At 43.6% G+C, this 23,280-nt stretch overlaps 1 protein-coding gene across 1 annotated transcript; it reads left to right on the top strand.

Annotated features, from left to right (window-relative positions):
- The first annotated feature begins 474 nt into the window (after nucleotides 1–474).
- On the top strand, nucleotides 475–23,094 carry notch1a (notch receptor 1a). Its single transcript, XM_026354782.1, has 34 exons — nucleotides 475–722; nucleotides 1,791–1,872; nucleotides 8,280–8,542; nucleotides 8,629–8,967; nucleotides 9,938–10,060; nucleotides 10,149–10,382; nucleotides 10,473–10,628; nucleotides 10,739–10,924; nucleotides 11,048–11,161; nucleotides 11,761–11,874; nucleotides 11,972–12,205; nucleotides 12,295–12,405; nucleotides 13,581–13,773; nucleotides 13,861–14,006; nucleotides 14,119–14,232; nucleotides 14,803–14,922; nucleotides 15,025–15,177; nucleotides 15,280–15,508; nucleotides 15,618–15,819; nucleotides 15,938–16,091; nucleotides 16,186–16,370; nucleotides 16,584–16,716; nucleotides 16,846–17,103; nucleotides 17,212–17,324; nucleotides 17,436–18,007; nucleotides 18,110–18,550; nucleotides 18,673–18,818; nucleotides 18,935–19,148; nucleotides 19,262–19,346; nucleotides 19,461–19,623; nucleotides 19,729–20,027; nucleotides 20,137–20,284; nucleotides 20,380–20,477; nucleotides 20,593–23,094. The coding sequence occupies exons 1-34, from the start codon at nucleotides 665–667 to the stop codon at nucleotides 21,850–21,852; spliced, it is 7,440 nt and encodes a 2,479-aa protein (XP_026210567.1). The 5' UTR covers nucleotides 475–664; the 3' UTR covers nucleotides 21,853–23,094.
- Nucleotides 23,095–23,280: the final 186 nt, after the last annotated feature.

Raw genomic sequence — 23,280 nt, 5'->3', positions numbered from 1 at the left:
TAAAGATACAGTACTCTGTGTAGAAAATAGCTGCTGGATGTTATTATTGCATTAGAAGCGGATTTTATGACTAGTGAATTCATATTAAAATATAATTCAGAACAAGTTAGAACTATTTTAAGCATACAATCATTATATGTAAAATCTTAATTTGTAGTAATATTGTAGTTCTCAGTTAAATGGAATAAGATTTATTCATTTATGTTTGTAATGTTGTAGAGTGGATGCAGAAAGTAACAGAAATCAGATATGACAAAAAGCTCTAAATGTTTTTCTATGTGCTTTAAAAAGCTAAAATATTTCAGTAAATGTATTAAATGTTTTCCATAACTGTTGCATAGTTTCACCGGAGGGAGAGGTAGTATGAGGATCTGATCTGAGGAGGAGCAGAAAGGGGAGGAGGAGAAGAGGGCTGGAGGAGGACGAGGGGGAGGAACTTGTAGAGTTGTCTCTAGATTTCATTGAGAACTCGGAGTGCACCAGACTAACATCCATGAACTGATTCCTCTTGGAGACTTTTCCACTCTCCTTTCTCTGTCTGTTGGATTTACCTTTCCTTCCAAAGGATATTTATTTCAAGCCAACATCTGGAGTACACGCAAACTGTGGATCTATGCGAACCCTACGTGGGAGTTAACGACATTTGTGAAGTTGAAGAGGAGGAATGTATCGTTTCTTTGTGAAACTAATATTTCTGATTCCTGCAATCGTCATCTCACAAGGTAAAATCTCTCTCATCTGATTTGTTGATAAAAATCATAATAAAGGCTGCAAAGCATGAATGAAACTCAGCAAAGAGTCTGGGAAACTAAATTAAAACAGGAGTAATGAGTGAATGGGAAATAAGTGGTGCTGTAAAGTGCAGTTTTAAGAGTGTTTCATGTGACATATGATAAATAAAAACTTTTTCTTCTAGTCGTGGGCATGATTTCACTTCAGGAGCCAAAAAAGCTGCGGTGCGCTTTGGTGTTGGCTTCCCTGTGTCCGCTTGTGAAAGTTAACTGTTTATTTTGTCTGCACATGAGGACCAAAGTGTGATCCACCTTCTACTTTTAATTAAACAATTAACCTTCTAAACTTGCGTAAACTCGTATTTTAATTGCTTTTAATATTTTTATTATTGTAAGCACAGTTTTTAAAGACAGAACTTTGGATTTGGGTCTTGTTGAACGTCCTCCTTTATATTGTTCTAAGAACCGGTTTTTAAATAACATTGGAGATAATGGAAGCTGGTGCGTGTGTTGGGGCCGGGGACGCGGGGGGGATGCGCAGGGGGAGGGAGGGCACCTTTTGTTTGCATGTGTGGGAGAGTGTCGTGAGTGCCGGGTGGAAGGTGGGGGGTGGAGGAGGTGCTGTTATTCCCGTCTGCTGGTAAACAATGCCCGAGGAGAGTGTTTTATGGCTCGTGCTGGACTCTGATTTCTTTTGTCCCGCAGCTGCTGCGCTTTCGCTGCACAAGCGCATGCTCCGAAAAAAGCCACGCACCACGCGTTCTGGCCTCACCGGTGTCCACCACAGGCTTCCCAGTATCCCCCACGGACAACTGTGTAACAAATCAATTAAAAGCCCAGAATGTGCAAAGCGCGTGTGTGAATCAAACATTACATACCTGTAAATAAGCTTTCATAAAAATCTCACTGATGCGCCATTTCTGACTAATAAATTCAACTCTGCCTAATCCGTGTTAATCCCAGCTGCCAGTTTAACAAAACAGATTGCTCAGATTATATGCATTGGGAGTTGGTGTTGGGTGAAAACTGTGCTCTAATATTTTTGTTTGCATTCAACAGGTCTGAAATGCTCCCTACCCACTGAATCATGCCTGAATAAAGGAAGATGTGAAGCCACCTCAAATGGAAATGGAGAATGCAAGTAAGTAACAGACAGATTGGAAAAGCAGCAACATGTGATGCACCAGATGTGCAGACTGGAGAAAAAACACGATCATTTCTTGTAGTCTTGTTGTGTTGTGTGCTATTCTTTGTGGTGTTTTGGAATTTGTGCAGTGTGTAGTGTAATTTCGGCACTTGAAAGTGCTTTTTGGTTGTAAAGAAAAGGGGCCACATATTCCCCCTTTCATTCCACTCTTTGAGTGGGCCCTGTGCCCAGCAACCAGAGGCCCTTGAGTTTCTTCTGGGCTGCTGTGCTTCAATCTGTACCCCTCCAGGAGCCACATTACTGCGTGAGGCTGCACACATTCCCTAAAAAGAAAGGGGAATTCGAAATGTAGAAATAAAAAAAGGCTGCAGTGCCTGAGCGCTGGAGAGGTGAGCGAGGCATAGCTGGACAAAAGAACACCACCCCATCAGTAGGCCCGTTAATGAATGCAAGACCCCTTCGCCAGTAAAGTGAGAGGACGCGTTCAGTCCTAAATCTTATTTTTCTGCTCTTTCATGGGCGACAGCTGGGGCTCGCCCGCCGCCCGTCACCCATTGTCCTGCAGTCAGAATAATGCTGTGTGACTAATCTGAGTGGGGCTTCCCATCATGCCACAGCCACCCCAAAGACCACAGCACACACCAAACCCCTGCCACAACCCCCACTAACTGCCCCCCTCCAAAAAGGCCCGTCTCCTGCTTTCTGAATGGATACAGCTCCTCCACCCCCGTCTCCACCCCAGCCCCCCACCGTACCCGCTTGTGATCTCCATTAGAAAGCCAGATGGCTGTGAAATGTAATTGGATTGGATGTTGAGAGAGTGAGATTAATTGGAATAAAGTTCAGAAATTTGAAGGCAAACAAGTGGGAACAGACAGAGGCAGATTGTGGGCTGTTTGTTTAGACGGCAGATTGATGTTAATAATTTTTGGGTGAGACATTTAATAGGCTAACATCCTCTTTAACTGACGTATGTAATACTCCTGAAGAGGAACAGAAATGTTCTTTCAACTTGAATTTTCTTTGCGATATCCAGTTGTGGCAACATTTTTATCCATCTGTGAAGACGTTCAGGGGTGGCCTGGTTTACCCTCAGGGCGTGTGGTCATAGCAGGCGCTTCTCTGCTCTGCCGGGACAAGGGGGGACCATTGACCAGCTCATGCTACTAGCCCAGGGCCAGCGATTCACAATAACTAATCTGCATACTCCATACTCTCTCTCTCTCTCTCTCTCTCTCTCTCTCTCTCTCTCTCTCTCTCTCTCTCTCTCTCTCTCTCTCTCTCTCTCTCTCTCTCTCTCTCTCTCTCTCTCTCTCTCTCTCTCTCTCTCTCTCACACACACACAGACCTCCACACAGGCCTACGCACGTGTGCACATAGAAACTCTCCCTCCACCTCCTCCTCCACAAAGCTGTTATTGTGGTCTCCATCTCTGCTCTCTCCAATTAAAACAGACAGGATAAGGGCATCACTTCACCCACCCGCACTGTCTCTTCCTCCTTGCTGTCCCCTCATTAATCATTCATCCCTGCCAAGCCACGCAGCCATCAGTCACAGGGTGCACTGGGAGGTTTAGCATGAGTGCTCCAGGGTCAGAGTTTAGCATCTGTTCCAGGGGGCTTCCAATTGATTATTGTGTGATTCAACCAGTGATTTTATTGTTACCATTTTAATGTTGCACCACGTTAACTGGCAAATGTACTTTGACGATATGTGGCGATGATATGGGTGGAAAGTCCGCCTGGTGAAACAGAACTGAACTAGTTTAAAAGAAGCTGCCACTGAGAAAGCAATGTTCCACATTTAGATAGGCTGAGCAGTACGAAGTTAAGATATGCGTTCCCGTTACATGATGATAAATGGAAGGCCAAAGGTTTATATGCTACACTGGTTTAAAACCACAAATGCAGCTCTTGAACTTGCCAGTGAGTCATTTTGTGTTTGTGTTGTGGTTTGTGCAGCAGTTTGTAAGCTGATGACACAGATTTAAATGGTAAGATAGATTTTAATCCTCTTCAGTACAGTTCCCACGAGTGTGAGAATAGAGGATGAAATCATAGAAAACAAGGTTAGACTTGTGTACACTGTGGTAATCACACATTTTACGACTCTATGATTGGGTTTTGTCTGTATGAGACAAAATTCCTTTGCAGCTTCCTTCAGAAAGGATGTGTTCTGTCCTTCCTGCTTGTAAAAATAGTCCCCCCTCCCTTTAAATCTTTTCAATACAGATCATCCCTAAAATAGCAACTGCAGTGTCCTGTTTGTTGCTGTGGATTTTTCATTCAGGGGTTGATTGTGGTTGTGGAGTACTTGTGTTATCTGTATGGCTATAGGAGTCATGGTTATCTCACTAATCTCGAGTTGACTAGATTGTTGTTGCAGAAAAAGCTGATTTAACTTATATGGAAAAACAAAAATCAATACATATTTTAAAATGTGTCCAAATAAATTAGATAACTATATAAAAAGCATATAAAGTTATTTAAAGAAAATCTGTCCGAGTTGCTCAAAATAATTTTACTCCACCAATGCATTACAGGAAAAGGTCTTTTTGTGTAGACTTAAGCGTACTTCACTTACCACACGGAAACAAAAACAAGCTGCTGTAATGGGGAAGAATTTGGTCACGATTCTGTGAAGTAAGAGGTTATTTGAAGGTCTGGGGCTTCCTGTTTCTCACGGCGCTGTAGTCTTTGAGTTAGGGGCATTTTATAAACACGTAAGGGCACAAGGTTGTAAGTAAGTCAAATTTAGATTCCATTTGATGAGACATTATTGAGGGCATAGTAAGGTTGAAAGACCTCAAATGTGAATGACTGACTCTCGGTGCTGCTTTGCTTAAATAGACACTGTTTTGGTCTGAAGTGGCTGTTAATAATAAACTCATTTAAACTGTCTTGCTACATGTTTAAATACGGCAAGACCGACAAAAATAAAAAGCAAGTCAGGAAATGAACTGAACGTTTGTGGTGGTTGGGGTGATTAGACTCTCTGAGCCTGTCTGGTATTGTATATTGATGCTAAAAGGTTTCATCCATGAAGACTGTGCAAGACCAGCACCACTAAAAAGAGGTCCCACACTCCCTCAAGGAATGCTGCTCTTCATTTGTCCTGCTATAGGATTACCAGGCAAGTCTCTGTGAAGGCTCAACTCCATGTGGGCTTAAATGAATCAGAAGCATACAAGTGTATGGCTGGGTCAAGTGTGCCTGCCGGTGTTTGGGCTTTTATTGGGGTTTAAGCTCTAAGGCTGCCACTCCCCTGGTTGTACCCATTCCCCAAATGCCAGAGCCCCTCTGATACAGCAGTGCCTGAGTGTAGTGAAAAATCTGCAATCATTATGCTTAAACTGCTCTTTTTGAGCTTGTATCTAGAGAACTTAGGTGCAACTTCAACAAACAACAACAAACAAACCTTGGATACATAGACATTATCTACCCACATTCAGGATAGACATGGCCTCAGAATAATGCATTAGTGACCAGGATCCTGCAAGTCTGGAGATCCTCAGAGCTGGAAAGATCAAAGCTTCACTGTTAAAGTGCAGAGATAAGAGACTATTTGGTTTTAGTAAGTTATGAATGTTCACATGTACCAGAATAGGATATCAAATGCAGAAACACTAAATCTTTCAGCATGACCATGTGTTTTAATTGTATGCCTAAGGGGTCCTAAGGCAAGACCTCTGTATGCTTGAATCTCACTTGCTTTGGACAAAAGCATCTAACTAATGACTAAATGTAGTATCATCATAACTGGGTATTTCTGCCTAAAGAGGCAATATGTGAGGCAATATAACAATGTTTTCAGTTAAGTTTTAAACCCAGGATGTCATGGTTGCCTGTTATTTATAATGGTAACCTGACTAAGAGACTCCAGGCAGGAGGTACTTTAGTCACTGATAACCATCATAAGTGGAGCAGTGGCAGACAGGTGGTGTCCTTTGTTGATCTGTGAGGTGGGACGCCTCCACTGCGTTGGAAGTGTATGACCATTAGTACAGGAAGGTGTATAACTCACTTATACAGACACGCTGTTAAAGTTATGACTCTGGTATTGGTTAACCCATGTCTTCTGTGTGAAAGTGATCTCGCGGTCATTAGTCAAGAAGTCCTGGTTAGTGGGAGTGACCCCCATAAATACTTCACACTTCATTCCTTTTAGAGACTGAGACTGGAAATAGCTTCATTAGAATCAAAATGATCTCTTTATGAGCCCTTCTTTCTTGTTACTCGTGTGAAACTATCCATATTTAGAATTTTTGAAGTTTCCCTCTGGTTTATCTACTGTAGATAATTACAACAGATGATTTACTAATAAATTCATGCACTTGCTGGTAAAATCACTTATTTTACCATATAAAAAACGACCATAGATTATTTTATTTACATTGTTGCTTACTAATCAAAGCAAAATGGAGATCATTTATTGTGGTTTATTGAGTTTAGAGTTCATCAGGCTCAGTACATGTCTCATTTCCTTTACCAATACTTGGTGTACTGTTCTCAATCTTACCAAGAGATGTGGAAACTGGGGATCAGATCTTGGTTAATGATTAAAATCATTCAGGGGAACATCAACTATCTAGACGATATTAAAGAGAAGGAATGGACCGAAACAAATGTCTAAAGAAGGGGGGGGGGGGGAGAAATCAGGAAAGTGAGAAGGGAAAAGAAAGTGATCTACTTTCATAATGATCATGAAAGGAAACAGTGAGAGTACAAAAGTCATACTCACAGACGTGATTACTGTACGCCACCCTCAGACATTTACATAACAATGTCCACAGCGGTGGCATTTCCATCGAGCAATGGGGCTGGTTTTGTGTCGGAAGATAAAGTCACCCCCAGAGTGGCAGATGGTAAATCAGGCACAGCAGGGACAGAGGACAGAGGGGAGAGAGGCAAAAAGGCTGTCCCACAGTCACAAAAGTGTTCAGGGTCAGAGGTCAGGGAAGCATCTGCTCTGGCCTGAGGGGACATTGCATCACTGGGAGAGACCTGTTGCCATAGCTTTTCAGCTCAGCAGCACACACCATTTTTTCCTTTTCACTATATTTTATTAACCCAAGTGAAGATTACACCCCAAGAATGAATTCCTTTGGTCCTTATTCACTGGTGTTTATGGTGAAATGAGAAGCAGGGAAACTTCAAAGCCACCCCGACTGTTTTTACAATCTTCTGCCAACTGCAACTGTCTGGGCCCCCTGTGGGGCACATGGGATTGTTAAAAACTCCCCTGATTTGGTCTCACCTAACTGAGTCAACAAGAGAGTTTTCAGCAATCCTGTGTGACACATGTAAAAACCAAACTGCTGGAGCAGTAAAAACTCCACACAGGAGAGAAGTGAGAAAACAGAACAATGAAAAGCTGAATGTGCGTTAAAGCTGTGTCACAGAGAGGAATGGAAAGGCAAGCTGGGGATACTAAAAAGCAAATCAAAAGAGGAACAGGTAGGGAAGATATGATCTAAAAATGTGTGTGGTTGAAGGGTGAGTTGGAGAGACAGAAGTTGCAACAGCTGACTTCACATGGGTCCTTTATGTCCCTGGAGGAGAGACTGGCTTGTCAGCACCCCCCATCTGACAAGGGGACAGAGGGGAGGGAGGGAGCAAGAGGGGAGGAACAAGGAGAAAGGAGGAGGGGGAAGGAGGAGGAGTCCTGTCCAACAGCTGCCTTCATTAACATGTGCACCTGCTCCCTGTGGAGATTCTAGGAGGCCAACAGATGTCGTCCCTATAAACACACACACGACCCTCACGTGCACAACTACACACACTCACACAAGCTCCAGTTCAAACAAAAACACTTTTCTGCTGACTTTAAATGCACCTGCATGTGACCGGCAGGACTTTACCGTTGTGTGGAAGGCTTTATTACTAGGGCTTGTCTGTCCCCATCTTTGTGAACTGACTGTCCTGAGTTTGTGTATTCACTCCTCATAATCAAGTTGTTTGAGGTATGTGACTATAGCAGCATCTGCCCTTGCTCTAGAGGAGAGGGAAGGAGTCATGGGCTTAGGGTCTGAATGCAGTGCTTCATATAGGGCAGCAAGGGCCGGCACAGTTCCCTTGATCTCTATAGTCATTCAGAATGAGTGTGGACAGTATGGGGATGGAAGGTAGATGGGAACAGGCTGCTAAGGCTAGACGATTTTTGTGCCGTCTGTTGTCCCAGCAGAATGTGTTTTCAAGGTTCTGAGGGAGTCTAATCCAGAGAGACACACTAGAACAACACACTGTCCCTGTCCCGCTGCAGTGGGACTTTGCTGGGCGGGAAACTTTTACCTCCCCCACCCCCTATACCCCTTTTGTTTAGATAATTGTTCCCATGACTTAAACAAAAAAAGAACCTGTTTTTCTAATCATAGCTGATTCACCTCCCACTGTCTACTGCAGGTGTCCCAGTGACTACGTAGGCAATCGATGCCAATACCCAAATCCCTGCAGCCCTTCACCCTGCCGCAACGGTGGTGAATGCCGCGCAGTTTCCCATGGCAACACGTTTGATTTTCGCTGTGTGTGCCGCCTGGGTTTCACCGACCGGCTTTGCCTGACCCCTACCAACCATGCTTGTATGAGCTCCCCCTGTCGCAATGGAGGAACATGTGATCTCCTTACCCTTACTACATACCGCTGTCGTTGCCCTCCTGGATGGTCAGGTATGTCACTATCAGCTCAGTATACTTTTTACATTTTCTTTTGTCTCATTTAATGATGAATCATGATTGACTGTGTTGTTTTCCAGGCAAAACCTGCCAGCTTGCCAACCCATGTGCTTCCAATCCATGTGCTAACGGTGGCCAGTGCTCAGCTTTCGAGTCCACATACATCTGCACCTGCCCACCCGCCTTTAGTGGTCAAACCTGCAAGCAGGACGTCAACGAGTGTGCACAGACTCCTTCTGCTTGTCTTAATGGTGGCACATGTGTGAACGAGGTGGGCTCATACCACTGCCGCTGTCCTCAAGAGTACACTGGCGAACACTGCGAGACTCCCTACACGCCATGCAGCCCCTCACCGTGCCAGAATGGAGGCACCTGCATCCAGAAAGGAGACACCACCTATGACTGTAGCTGCCTTCCAGGTAACACATAAACTCTTCACTTCACACACACACACACACACACACAACTTCTTTTTAGTTGACATATGGCTAGTGCAGCAACAAAACACTTGTTCTACTATTGCATCAGTTGACCTAAAAAACAGTCTCATTGGGTGGAATGAGTGTCTCTGGTCACCCCCCTCCCGTCTGTCTCTGCCAGCCTTAGCTGGCAGGATGCAGTCACACAGACGTTTCCTTCTGATAATCACCAGCAAGCCCCAACAGCACCAGGGATACACGCATGCACATAAACATATAGATGTACACACCCTATTCACGAGGTCACCCACAAAAATATTTGTTTTTCAGCTAAATCCAGCTGGTCCATTTGACATCTTCATTGCACCCACTGTCGTTGCATTGTTGCGTAAAACATTGGTAATTGTGGTTACTACTGTTAAAGACAGGAGAGCAGCTGTGGAGAACTGTTCCCTCTTTAAACCACATTGTGCTATTTCTCTGAAAGGTTCAATAACTTTTCAATAACAATTCATTATTGTAAAGACGTAACTGACTGTATAGTGTCTGTGTATCTCTGACCAGCATAGGGCAAATTGTTTGTTTATGCAGATGAATGAGTGATATTGTAGAGTTGTGTGTTAAAGTTTAACCCATGCTGTGTGTCTCTCGTGGGTGTCCGTGTTGGAATGCTTTTAGATAGTGAAGCTGCACGGGCACCTGTGGAGATGAGGGTTGATAGTTAATCAGATTATTATGGCTGTAAAACACCCACTCAAACCTTTGATATTTGAACAGGAGACAAGCCGCACTGTCATCTACAGGGCATTGAAACACTGTACTATGAAGATACCACTTAAGTGTGCTATGATAACGAGAGGAAGACAGAGTCTGAATATTAACCACAAGCAAATGTTGCAACATGTTTCTGTCACCTGCTGCTTTTTCAAACCAGTTTTTATTTTTGTCTCATGCTGTGTCTGTTCATTAGGTTTTACAGGTGAAAACTGTGAGCATAACATCGATGACTGTCCAGGCCACAACTGTCAGAATGGTGGTGTGTGTGTAGATGGTGTGAATACCTACAACTGCCAGTGCCCACCTCATTACACAGGTGACTATAAAAACAACTCAAAAAAACTACACAGAAAACATTTATACATTTATATTATTCATTCATTTTTCTTTTTAAACTCTTTCAGGTCAATACTGCACAGAAAATGTAAACGAGTGCGAGTTGATGCCCAACGCATGTCAGAATGGAGGCACGTGTCACGACACTCATGGCAGCTATCACTGCGTTTGTGTGAACGGTTGGACGGGTGATGACTGCAGTGAGAACATTGACGACTGTGCAAGCGCGGCATGTTATCATGGTGCAACCTGCCATGACCGCGTAGCTTCTTTCTTCTGCGAGTGTCCACATGGGCGCACAGGTACAACTCCCCTACAGACACACTCTACACAAACAGGTCGTGAGCTCCTTTAAGTGATTAAAAATTAATATAATATAATGTTACTTACAGGTTTGTTGTGTCACCTCGATGACGCCTGCATCAGCAACCCATGTCAAAAGGGCTCCAACTGTGACACCAACCCAGTTAATGGCAAGGCAATTTGCACCTGTCCACCGGGTTACACTGGTTCAGCCTGTAACCTGGACATTGACGAGTGCTCCCTTGGTAAGTTGTAATGGTAACTTATTCTTTCTTCTGGATTGGTTTAGGAATTATAATAATATGTGGTCGCTACACTTAAATAACCACAAATATATGAAAATGTGATGTTTTAGGTGCCAACCCATGTGAACATGGGGGTCGCTGCCTCAACACCAAAGGCTCTTTCCAGTGTAAGTGTCTTCAGGGTTATGCAGGCCCTCGTTGCGAGATGGATGTCAACGAATGCATGTCTAATCCTTGCCATAATGATGCCACATGCCTAGACCAGATTGGAGGGTTCCACTGCATCTGTATGCCAGGTATGAATATTTATTTATACTGCAGAGAGTGGGAAAATTAAATACATAACAATATAATAATAATGGCAGTTTTGGAAAAATGTTTTTACTTATAACTATTTGTATGTTTGTCTGGGATTTTAGGATACGAAGGTGTGTTCTGCCACATCAACACAGATGAATGTGCCAGCCAACCTTGTCTCAATAATGGCAAGTGTATCGACAAGATCAACTCCTTCCACTGCGAGTGTCCCAAAGGTGAGAAATAATTAGGGAAGAGGAAAAATGAGTAAATAGCGTAAGAGAAATAGGTTCTTGAACCTTCTGGGTCTTTTTTAACTCTTTTTTTTTTGGAACACAATGGGAGCAGTGAAGAAACTATAAAAGAGTGGATCATTAACTTAGCTAAGTATAACTCACTATATATGCTTCACAGATTGAAAGTGAATCATTTACTTCTTCTATTAGTGTCACTAACTCAAGGGTTTTAGGGGGAACTGGATAGGGCAAATTAAGCCGCAGAAACATTAGCATATTTGGCGGGCATGAAAGTTTGTGTTAGAGCTTAGCGCCAAAATTGGGGGCAGGGACTGGTTTATGGCTGGTAAGCTGGAGGCCATTGTGTTGTGGTTTGAAAGAAAGATTTCCCTGCACAGTAAGAGCAGAGGAAAGGGGGGTGATGGGAGTGTTGTGGAATGATTCATTAGGACCTTCTTCAGATGCAAATTAGTTTTATGGTCTTCTGTTTTCACATACTGTACACTATAGCCATGATAAACAGACATAATAAATTATCTCATACATTTAAAACTTAATCTGAAAAGTTTAATTCAGTATTATGCCTCATACACCTGCAGGTTTTTCAGGGAGTCTCTGTCAGGTGGATATTGATGAGTGTGCTAGCACCCCATGCAAGAATGGAGCTAAGTGCACAGATGGTCCCAACAAGTACACCTGCGAATGTGCGGAAGGTAAACCAAACTAAAGTTTCCTCAAATGTTATATATTTATAATATTTTAGTTCTTCTCATGTGTAGCAGTTGTTAAATACATTTTATTACTGTCTAGGTTACACAGGACAGCACTGTGAGATTGACATCAATGAGTGCTACTCTGACCCCTGCCACTATGGCACATGTAAGGATGGCCTAGCTTCCTTCACCTGCTTATGCCGCCCTGGCTACACTGGGCGCCTGTGTGAGACCAATATCAATGAGTGTCTGAGCCAACCCTGCAAGAACGGTGGTACTTGCCAGGACAGGGAGAATTCATATATCTGCTCCTGCCCCAAAGGCACTGCAGGTGAGACATTTGATGTCCACAATAAACTATAAATTTGTACAGTCTAGATTTTCCTCATATTGTTTGCTTACTTCTGCTCTAATCTACAGGTTTTAACTGTGAGGTGAACCTGGACGACTGTAAGAGCAAACCCTGTGACTATGGGAGATGCATAGACAAAATCAACGGCTATGAGTGTGCATGTGAGCCGGGCTACACAGGTGAGCACTGGGTGGAGTTTACAGGTGCATGGGGATGTTCCCCTGAGCTTTGGGAGGGGTAGGAGAGACAGGTGGCTGGCGGGTCCACTCCTGCAGAACAATGGTGTCAGATTGCCTGTGTGGGATGGGGGAGATAGAGAAAGGAACATGGTCCCCAACCTGATATACACACACACAAACACACAAAGCTCTAACTTTGTTTGCAATTTGAAAAGACTGTGACGTTGAGCCTAGAAAGAATCTGCAAGATGATACTTTAAAAGGTAAAGAGCCTGGCCTTTAATCACATATCTAATGCTTCTTAGTGTGTAACTACACGACAAATCCTGGTAATAACTCTAACTGAAGTGTTTTGACTTCCTTTGCTTTGCTGACACTCGTCTACCGGTAATACGTTAAAAGTGACAAAGTGGACCGCTCTTGCCTTCCTTCATTTCACCGAACAACAGAGCATGTTCTGACTGATGGTGGCTGTGTCATTATGCGAAAATGGGGGCAGGGAGGAACAAGTGTGTTTGTGCAGGCTGCTGTGCATCCCTCCTCCTGTTCCTCCCCTTCATCTTATTGTGCTGATGGGGTGAGTGTGGAGGGCATAGCAGGACTGAGACACAGAGGGACAGAGGACTATTGTAAGTGAAGATCAGGCAGTTGGACCCTCCTCTCCTGATTGATGAAGAGCCGAGGAGGTGGGAGCTGGGTAGGGGAACAGAGGGGGGCTTAATTGTTACTCGGCCGTGTGTGAAATGGGTCTGGCCTTCTGTCCCTGTAAACAGCCCTGGGTGAGGTTATTTCTGCCTGGATGGGGGGTAGTGGATATGAATAGCAAGAGTAGCTATCCCCCCCCACCTCCTGGCAGCACCACCCCCTCCGAGATCCAGCTGAAACCCGCCTTCTGCCTATTCAACAGGGCCCCATTCAATCAATGGAGGAGAGGCAAAAGGGCCTCCAGGGGCTAGCAGGCTAGGCACACATTGGAGTTGCTACAGCTTCTGCCTGTTGAATGTTGAGGGAGTCTTTAGTGTTAGGTCTCTATTGTCCAAAAGCCATGCAGTGCACCTCAGCTAGCACCATAAATAACCTAAAAAATACAACACTGCAGCTGTAGGGCTTTCATAATGGCTGGTGTAGATAATATTTGCTGCATTGTGCTCAAATCATACTCCTTTGTCTTGCAGGGGCAATGTGTAACATCAACATCGATGATTGTGCCATCAACCCCTGTCACAATGGGGGCACATGTATTGATGGGATAAACAGTTTCACCTGCTTGTGCCCAGAGGGTTACAACGATGCCACCTGTTTGTCGCAGGTGGATGAGTGTGGCAGTAACCCCTGCATCCATGGTCGCTGCCAGGACCTCATTAATGGGTAAGCACAGATTCTGATGCAGTTTTCAAACGAGTGAGAAGTAAAAAAAATGGCACCACTGAACTGTCTTTTTTACATTTATTAAAGCTACAAATGTACCTGTGACTCTGGGTGGAGTGGTCCAAACTGTGACATCAATAACAACGAGTGCGAGTCCAATCCATGCATGAATGGGGGAACGTGCAAGGACATGACCAGCGGCTACCACTGCACATGCAGAGCTGGATTTACTGGTCAGTTATAACCTGTGGCGTTTGCTCACTATCTTTTTGCACATGGAGCCTGAGCGTATTCCCTATTATCCTATATCTAACCCAACTGTGTTGTCTAATACCACCACTGTAGGCCCTAACTGCCAAACTAACATCAACGAGTGTGCCTCCAACCCCTGCCTCAACCAGGGCACCTGCATCGACGATGTGGCTGGATACAAGTGCAACTGTTTGCTGCCCTACACTGGTACAATCTTAACTAGCTACTTATTTTTTTTTTTATCAGTTTTGTTAGTTGTTGACACAACTGTTTGCAGCATGTAAAGGCAATCTCAAACTTTCCACACAGCAGGATTATCCTATCCTGTGTTGTTTTAGAGAACACCACCCAATGGCTACTAGCAGGGATGTCTGTTTTTGGCATCTCTACGTGGAAAGATCTGCCTGTCTGCTTTGCAGGGATAACACAGTGTGTTTGTGTGGAATAACATGTCACAGCAGCTAATACAAGCAGCCTGCTCCAAGCCCTATTCCCACTTCCGCCACTTCCTGTTTCCTGTCTGTGATCACACAATAGCAGGAAACAGGAAAGCCCTTCCTGTTTGGCCAAGTCATTGTGGAAATGGATAAGGAAATGGGATGAATCTGGGATTTTAGAAATTGATGTCACTCTTTAAATGAAATCTTTTGTACAAGTGTAGAAGTGAGATTAAAAATGAATATTTGTATTTTTGTATTTTTGTTTTTTGTATTGAAGGCTGAAGCAGTATTACCACTACAATGCAAACACTGATGTTTTCTTTTGTATTTCCACTAGGTGAAAACTGTGAGACCCTGCTGGCTCCCTGCAGCCCCAGACCATGTAAAAATGGCGGAGTATGTAAGGAATCTGAAGACTACCAGAGCTTCTCTTGCACCTGCCCTGAAGGATGGCAAGGTAACCATCAATCTGTTTCTGTTTCATCTGTAATATTTGTATCTGTCCATTAATCTGCCAGACAATGAGATTAAATTTGATTTATCTTTGTTTTATTTCAAGGTCAAACATGTGAGATAGATATTAATGAATGTGTGAAGAGTCCATGTCGCAATGGTGCTATGTGCCATAACACTATGGGTGGCTACCAGTGCAAGTGCCAGCCAGGCTACACAGGCCAGAAATGTGAGACAGACATTGATGACTGCAAGCCAAGTAAGAAACAGATTTGCATTTCCTTAACAAGTTACCCACCTGTCAATGATTTTTAACACCACTACTAAATGATAATCTTATATCCTCTTGTCTGTGTTTCAGATCCCTGCAGTAACGGTGGTCTTTGTCATGATGGCATCAACAGTTTCACATGTTCCTGCCCGCCTGGGTTTCGTGGCAGCAGATGTGAGCATGACATTAATGAGTGTGAGAGTAATCCCTGTAAGAACGGGGCCAACTGCACGGATTGTGTCAACAGCTACACTTGCACTTGCCCTCCTGGCTTCAGTGGCATCAATTGTGAGATCAACACCAATGACTGCACTGACAGGTAGCTGACTTTGTCAAATTAATTTCTGCATTTATTTGAATGTCACACTTTGTTGAATAATCGACCCAAAGTGGATAATAATTTATTAACTTTTTTTTGTTGTGTTTAGCTCTTGCTTCAATGGTGGTACCTGTGTGGATGGAATTAATGCATTCACCTGCCTTTGTCTACCTGGATTCACCGGCAGCTACTGCCAATATGACATCAATGAGTGTGACTCCAAACCATGTCTCAATGGAGGTACTTGTCTTGACAGTTATGGGACATATAAATGCACCTGTCCACATGGCTACACAGGAGTCAACTGCCAGGTAAAGATAAATTATCTTTTGTTATACTGCAGTTATTGCTCTGTCTTTTGTGTTTTGTATTCCCCCAATTGTTATAGTTTATTAAGTATTTATTTCTGTTTTTGTGGCTCTGTGCTAGAATCTGGTGCGTTGGTGTGACTCTTCCCCATGTAAAAATGGAGGTACATGCTGGCAGCAGGGAGCCTCTTACACCTGCCAATGTCAGTCTGGATGGACTGGCCTTTATTGTGACATCCCAAGTGTCTCCTGTGAGGTAGCAGCCAAACAACAAGGTATGATAGTCAGCCAAAAGTTATTAGCTAATGAATTTTTACAAGCGCTCTTATCAAATTGTACATTCTGTAACTCCTTCCATGTTGATTACAGGTGTGGAAGTTGCTCACTTGTGCAGGAACTCAGGCCAGTGTCTGGATGCTGGAAACACACATTACTGCCGATGCCAGGCTGGTTACACTGGTAGTTATTGCCAGGAACAGGTGGATGAGTGCTCACCCAATCCTTGCCAAAATGGAGCCACCTGCACTGATTATCTGGGAGGTTACAGTTGTGAGGTAGGTAATTTATTGTTGAAAAAGCAAAAACTAAGTGTAAACAATGAATGGAAATGAATTAATATTGTCACAACTCATATACTGACAACAGTGGTGTCTTAATTTAATAAAAATAGCTTTTTACAATAACATGTCATTGTCAACCATTCCAAAAATTCCCATATGCTATATGTAGATCAACACTTATTGTATTCTCTGCTTTGCTTCTGTCAGTGTCTACCTGGCTACCATGGTGTAAACTGCTCAAAAGAGATCAACGAGTGTCAGTCTCAGCCCTGCCAGAATGGAGGCACCTGCATTGATCTTATCAACACATACAAGTGCTCTTGTCCCAGAGGAACACAAGGTATATACTCATGTAGTGTCACATACACGCTTACTCAAATACAAAATCACACTCAAAAATAATCAAATAGGTTACCATAAATAATTAAGATAAGGATGCTTCTTCAAACAATATTTCTCTCTCCCATAGGTGTCCACTGTGAGATTAATTTGGATGACTGCAACCCCTTCACTGACCCACTGACCAATGAGCCTAAGTGCTTTAACAATGGCAAGTGTGTGGACCGCATTGGAGGCTACCAGTGTGTGTGCCCAGCAGGTTACGTGGGCGAGCGGTGTGAAGGTGATGTCAATGAATGTTTGTCAGACCCGTGTGATCCCAGAGGATCCTACAACTGCATTCAGCTTACCAACAGCTATCGCTGCGAATGCCGCACTGGATATACAGGTATTGACATGCATCTAGTATCACACAATAAGCATGAAGTATGTCCATGTTTAGTTTCTATATGTTTCTAGGAGTACCTGACCCCTATTTTTTGTATCTCGTCTAAAGGTCAGCGTTGTGATAAAGTGTTTGACGGCTGCAAAGGAAGACCCTGCAGAAATGGAGGAACATGTGCTGTTGCCAGTAACACACCTCATGGTTTCATCTGCAAATGTCCACCTGTGAGTACAGCCTCCAACTAAAATAAATACTTCTTACAAAGTACTTTGTTGATCCTTTATCTTTAAATATAGTAGAACCATCCTAATCTGTAGCCCTTTCTGTCACTCTAGGGATTCACCGGCTCCTCTTGCGAGTACGACTCTCGCTCCTGTGGAAGTCTGAATTGCAGGAATGGAGGTACATGTGTGTCCGGCCACCTTGGCCCACGCTGTCTTTGTCCACCAACCTTCACTGGACCTGAGTGTCAGACTCCTACGGACAGCCTCTGTATATCCAACCCCTGCTACAACGGGGGAACTTGCCAGATCACTCCAGACGCACCTTTCTTCCAGTGCAGCTGCCCCAGCAATTTTAATGGCCTGCTGTGCCACATTTTAGACTACTCCTTCATTGGAGGTTTTGGTCGTGACATCACCCCACCTCCGGAAGTCGAGGTGAGCTGTGAGATTCCTCAGTGTGACGAGTGGGCGGGCAACCACATCTGCGACTCGTTGTGCAACAACCATGCCTGTGGTTGGGATGGAGGAGACTGCTCACTGAATTTTGATGATCCATGGCAAAACTGCTCTGCTGCTCTGCAATGCTGGCGATACTTCAATGATGGGAAGTGTGATGGGCAGTGCAATAGTCCTGGGTGCCTTTATGATGGCTTTGATTGCCAAGGACAGGAAGGACAATGCAAGTAAGTACAGAAAACAGTTTGTGAATTGTAGTTTTAAGGGACAATTATGACAGATTTGTGTTTTTGGACAAGTACTAAAATGATTCTATTCTTTTTTTGCAGCCCACTGTATGACCAGTACTGTAAAGACCACTATGCTGATGGTCACTGTGACCAGGGTTGCAACAATGCAGAATGTGAATGGGATGGCCTGGACTGTGCCAACAACATGCCGGAGAAGCTGGCAGATGGGCATTTAGTCCTGGTGGTTCACATTCCCCCAGAACAGCTTAAAAATCGTTCTTCAGCATTCCTCAGAGATCTTAGCAGTGTCCTCCACACTAATGTGGTGTTCCGCCGTGATGCCAAAGGAGAGCCGATGATCTTCCCTTACTATGGCAATGAACAGGACCTGGTTAAGCATAATGTGCTGAAGCGCTCTGCAGATGGCTGGCCCGAGTGGACTGCAATGCCAGCTAATGTTTTGGGTCAAGTGAAGGAGAGTGTTTCTGCCATGGTTAGTTCACGGAAGCGCAGAGAATTGGATCCTGTGCAAGTCAAAGGGTCAGTACCATACAAAGTCATTTTTCTTTGAGCATATCAATTATAGTTTGAGCAAAATAACAATTTGTTTGAAATTTGATTATAGAAAAATTGTAATGTTTCTAAACATTTTCCTCTTGTAGGTCTGTGGTGTACTTGGAGATTGATAACCGTCAGTGTTACCAGCAGTCTACTGAATGTTTCCAGAGTGCCACAGATGTAGCTGCATTCCTTGGAGCACTTGCCTCCAGTGGGAATCTCAATGTCCCTTACATTGAAGCTGTCACAAGTATGTAACTCATATCTAACCTTTTGTATATATTGAATGTTTAGTGGGTTGAATTTAAAACAGTCACAGTGTTGAAATCCTAATAATAATATATGTCAATTTTTACTTCTTTCCAGGTGTCAGACCAACTCCCCCCAACACAGAGCTCTACCCCATGTACGTCGTCTTCCTGGGCTTGGCTGCTTTGGGTTTCGTCTGCCTGGGTGTTCTGGTGTCTCGTAAGAGGCGACGAGAGCACGGCCAGCTCTGGTTTCCTGAGGGATTCAAAGCGTCTGAGCCCAGCAAAAAGAAACGCAGAGAGCCACTGGGAGAGGATTCTGTTGGACTGCAGTAAGTAAACAATAAAAGTCTCCCTACAACTTTTCTTATCCTTGACAGGTAGCAGTGTACTGTATCATGTGTCTTCTGTGTCATTAAGTGGTCTAACTAGCCTCATTTTACAGGCCCATGAAAAACTCAGACATCAACCTTATGGATGACAATCAAAATGAATGGGGTGATGATGATCCAGACTGCAGATCCTTTAGGGTATGAGGAACTATTTGAAATAGGTCTCCTACTGTCTGAATAAACAATGTTATACTTTTCCTAAACATTTTCACGTGTGATGCCCCGTCTAATGTTTTCTGGTGTGTTTTTCAGTTTGAGGAGCAGGCCATGTTGGATTTGAGTGACCATACTGACCATAGGAAATGGACACAACAGCACCTGGATGCGGCTGACTTACGTATTGCATCTATTGCTCCAACCCCTCCTCAGGGAGAGATAGAGAATGACTGCATGGATGTCAATGTTAGAGGACCAGGTGTGTATATGTACAATTTAGATTTTTGTACAGAATAAATTCAAGTTGTCTGTCTTGAAAAATAACACGATTGTTAACTCATAAATATTTTCCGTCCACTTTCAGATGGTTTCACCCCCCTGATGATTGCCTCCTGCAGTGGTGGTGGACTGGAGACGGGTAACAGTGAGGAAGAAGAGGATCCCTCTGCAGAAATCATCTCTGACTTCATTTACCAGGGCGCCAACCTTCACAACCAGACTGATCGCACAGGTGAGACTGCCCTCCACCTGGCTGCCCGGTATGCCCGTTCTGATGCTGCCAAACGCCTTCTGGAGTCCAGCGCCGATGCCAACGTTCAGGACAACATGGGCCGCACTCCACTTCACGCTGCTGTGGCTGCGGATGCACAAGGAGTATTCCAGGTAATGGCTCACTCTTCAGACCATTCATGTTTCACTAGGCCTTGAGTTCTGAGAAAAATTTATCCAGTAGCTTCAAAGCACTTAACTGAATGCTTCTATGTCCTTGCAGATTTTAATCCGAAACCGTGCCACTGATCTTGATGCCCGCATGCACGATGGAACAACACCGCTAATTCTGGCAGCTCGACTGGCAGTTGACGGCATGGTGGAAGAGCTTATCAACTGCCACGCTGATGCTAACGCTACAGATGACTCTGGTAATGTTTAATCAACCTATCATCTCTACAGACCATTAAGATCTTTCACTTTTGATTGCGATAAAAATCTAACCTTCTTGTCTTTTTGTCTGCAGGTAAATCTGCTCTTCACTGGGCCTCAGCTGTAAACAACGTGGAGGCTGCTATAGTACTTCTGAAAAAAGGTGCCAACAAAGACATGCAAGACAACAAGGTATGGGAAATTATATGACTGCTGTACCTTTACATCATTTACACCTTACCATGCACAGCAGGATTCCTATGTGATGTAGTGTATTAACTGTTGCTTTCGTTTGTTTGTATGTTAGGAAGAGACACCACTCTTCCTTGCAGCCCGTGAAGGCAGCTTCGAGACAGCTAAGGTTCTTCTGGATCACTGTGCCAATCGTGAGATCACTGACCACCTTGACCAGCTGCCCAGAGATATTGCCCAAGAACGCATGCACCATGACATTGTTCGACTCCTGGACGAGTACAATGTGGTTACGAGTCCTGGGCTTCACAGTGCCCCGCTAAGCACATCCAGCCTTTCGCCACCTCTTTGCTCCCCTAACGACTACCTTAGCAACATCAAACCCACCCTTTCTGTAAAGAAGGTTCGCAAACCTAGCTCTGCTGGAAAAGGTGGAAAGGATGGGAGCAAAGATAATAGAATGAAGAAGAAAAAGATGGATGGGAAGAGTAATTTGTTGGACACATCAGCTGTTCTCTCTCCAGTTGAGTCCCTTGAGTCACCTCATTGCTACCTGTCTGATGTGGCCTCTCCACCCATGACGTCACCCTTCCAGCAGTCCCCACCTATGTCTCTAAATCATTTACAAGGCAATGGAGACTCTCATATGGGTCAAATGAACATGGGTAAAGATATGGGTTGTATGTCTTTTGACCCTAACCCTCCCCGTCTCTCTCACCTGCCTGTGTCCAGCCCTAGCAGTCAAGGTACAACTTCAATAGGAGGAAGCAGGGGAGCCCAGTGTGACTGGGCCTCCAGGATGCACCCAGGCATAGGCCAGCAAGGAAGCTTCACCCAGGCACCACCCATGCCCCACAACATCATGGGCTCTCTGCATGGCATCAGCACTGCTACTCTGTCTCAGATCATGGGGTACCAGAATCTGCAGACCAGCCACCTCGGTTCAACTGCACACATGATGCAGCAGGCTCACTCGCGGCAGCTCCAGCAGCAGAACTCCAACTCCACCACCGCTGGCCAAACCATCAACCAGAGCTTCCCAAACATCGAGGTGAACGGTTCTGACATGCAGCCAAACAATAGCACCGGCCGCTCTATGCCCATCCACACTGTAATGCCCCAGGAGACGCAGATCCTCGGCACACAATTTCTCACTCCTCCTTCCCAACACAGTTATTCTGGCCCCATGGACAACACACCTAATCACCAGGTACAGGCGCCCGACCACCCATTTCTAACCCCTTCCCCCGGCTCCCCTGACCAGTGGTCCAGCTCATCCCCACATTCCAACATGTCCGACTGGTCAGAGGGCATCTCCAGCCCACCTACAAGTATCCATTCACAGATGAATCTGATTCCAGACCAGTTTAAGTAAAGACTTTAATGGACAGAACTCTTTAGTGGAAAAATAATATTGACAAAGTTCACATAGAAAGAATGTGACAAACACTGAAGATTCTCCTTTTGTAATATCAGTTTTTATACTAACGATAAGAACAGTTGTAGTAATTTTGTATTTATTTATATGCTTTTCTTTTGACCTGAAATAAAAAAAGATGCTTTTATATTTATGTTTTCTTTTGTTATGTATGGGGAGATTAGAAACGGTTTAAAAGGAGTTTATATTTTAAAAAAAGACTCCTAGATGTGTACACTGGCTATTTATTTGTGTATTGTGTTTCTGTATTCACTGGATTTATTTTAATTGTTTGGCGCATTGGTCTTCACAAATGTTATTTTTTGGGATTTGCATTGCATTATGTTTGTACAGATTTCTTTCAGCGTTTATAGATTATTTTAAATTTTTCAGTATTAATTAATTATATTTTAACCTCCTGGTCTTTTTAAGTGACACAGGTTTCCTGTTACTGAACTACATTTCACTAAGTCTTATCACTGAGTCTGTGTTAGATAATGATTGATAATGATCAAATATATATATATAAAGTGTCACCTTGCATAATGTTCCTTATTGCAATGGAAAAATGCAATAGAGCAACAGAGATGCTTAGGATTTTGGACCTGAATGCACAGATATGTTTTATCTGTTGAGAGAGGCCTTTCTAAAAGAGTATACAATGCTTCTAAATCATCCTGAGCCTATTTTTTAAAATATTTGTCAGGGCTGTTGCTGAGTAATTGATTTGTAATCATTTATGATGCACAAACCACCTCTTTTTATCACATTATATCCCGAAACGGTTATTATGGTTACCATGTTGGACCTGTTAAGGGTTGCAGACCTGTAGAAAGCTAAAACGTTACATTTGCCACAGTTTAAAATAGTGCCAGTGTGATTTTTGTTTTTCTTAAGAAAAGCGATGCATTTGTCTTGTAAAAATGTCTTCAAGGTGGAGAACACTGTTTGTGAATCAACTGGGGACCTTTGTGTGTTTAACGACGTCACCTGCACTTTGTAAAGAAAAAAGTGTGGGTCAAGGTGTCTCAATGTCATGTTTTATAAACTAATCCAGAGAAAAAGATGTTTTTAAGAAAATATGTGATTCAAAAATCAATGTTCATGCAAAGTTGTAGTTTGCAAAGACGTATTTCCTGATTCAAATGTTTTGTAAAAATTGTTTCAATTCAATAAAAGTTGCTGTCATGCTTTAAAATACGACTTCTATGACTGATTTAATTTTTGTTTTCTTAAAGTGCTATGTCACTGGCACATCACCTGTGGCTCACTAAATTTAGTACAACATTCACTGCAATAATTCATCCATGGTCCATCCATTGTACTAACCCTTCCACACAGAGTCCTGGGAAGCTAGTGTCTGTCGCCTCCCAGTGGCGATTTCTA

The sequence above is a fragment of the Anabas testudineus genome, chromosome 12, assembly GCF_900324465.2.
Source record: "Anabas testudineus chromosome 12, fAnaTes1.2, whole genome shotgun sequence".
In the NCBI taxonomy this organism is placed as follows: domain Eukaryota; kingdom Metazoa; phylum Chordata; class Actinopteri; order Anabantiformes; family Anabantidae; genus Anabas; species Anabas testudineus.
The sequence above is the reverse complement of the archived record's forward strand: the minus strand, read 5'-3'. Positions and strand labels throughout refer to the sequence as shown.

Excerpts from the sequence above, each read along its gene's own strand:
- notch1a (XM_026354782.1), top strand. The coding sequence starts at position 665 with ATGTATCGTTTCTTTGTGAAACTAATATTTCTGATTCCTGCAATCGTC. Across the intron at positions 14,233-14,802 it reads CTGTTTGCTGCCCTACACTG|GTGAAAACTGTGAGACCCTG; the intron begins GTACAATCTTAA and ends TATTTCCACTAG. Across the intron at positions 20,285-20,379 it reads TAACGCTACAGATGACTCTG|GTAAATCTGCTCTTCACTGG; the intron begins GTAATGTTTAAT and ends TTTTGTCTGCAG.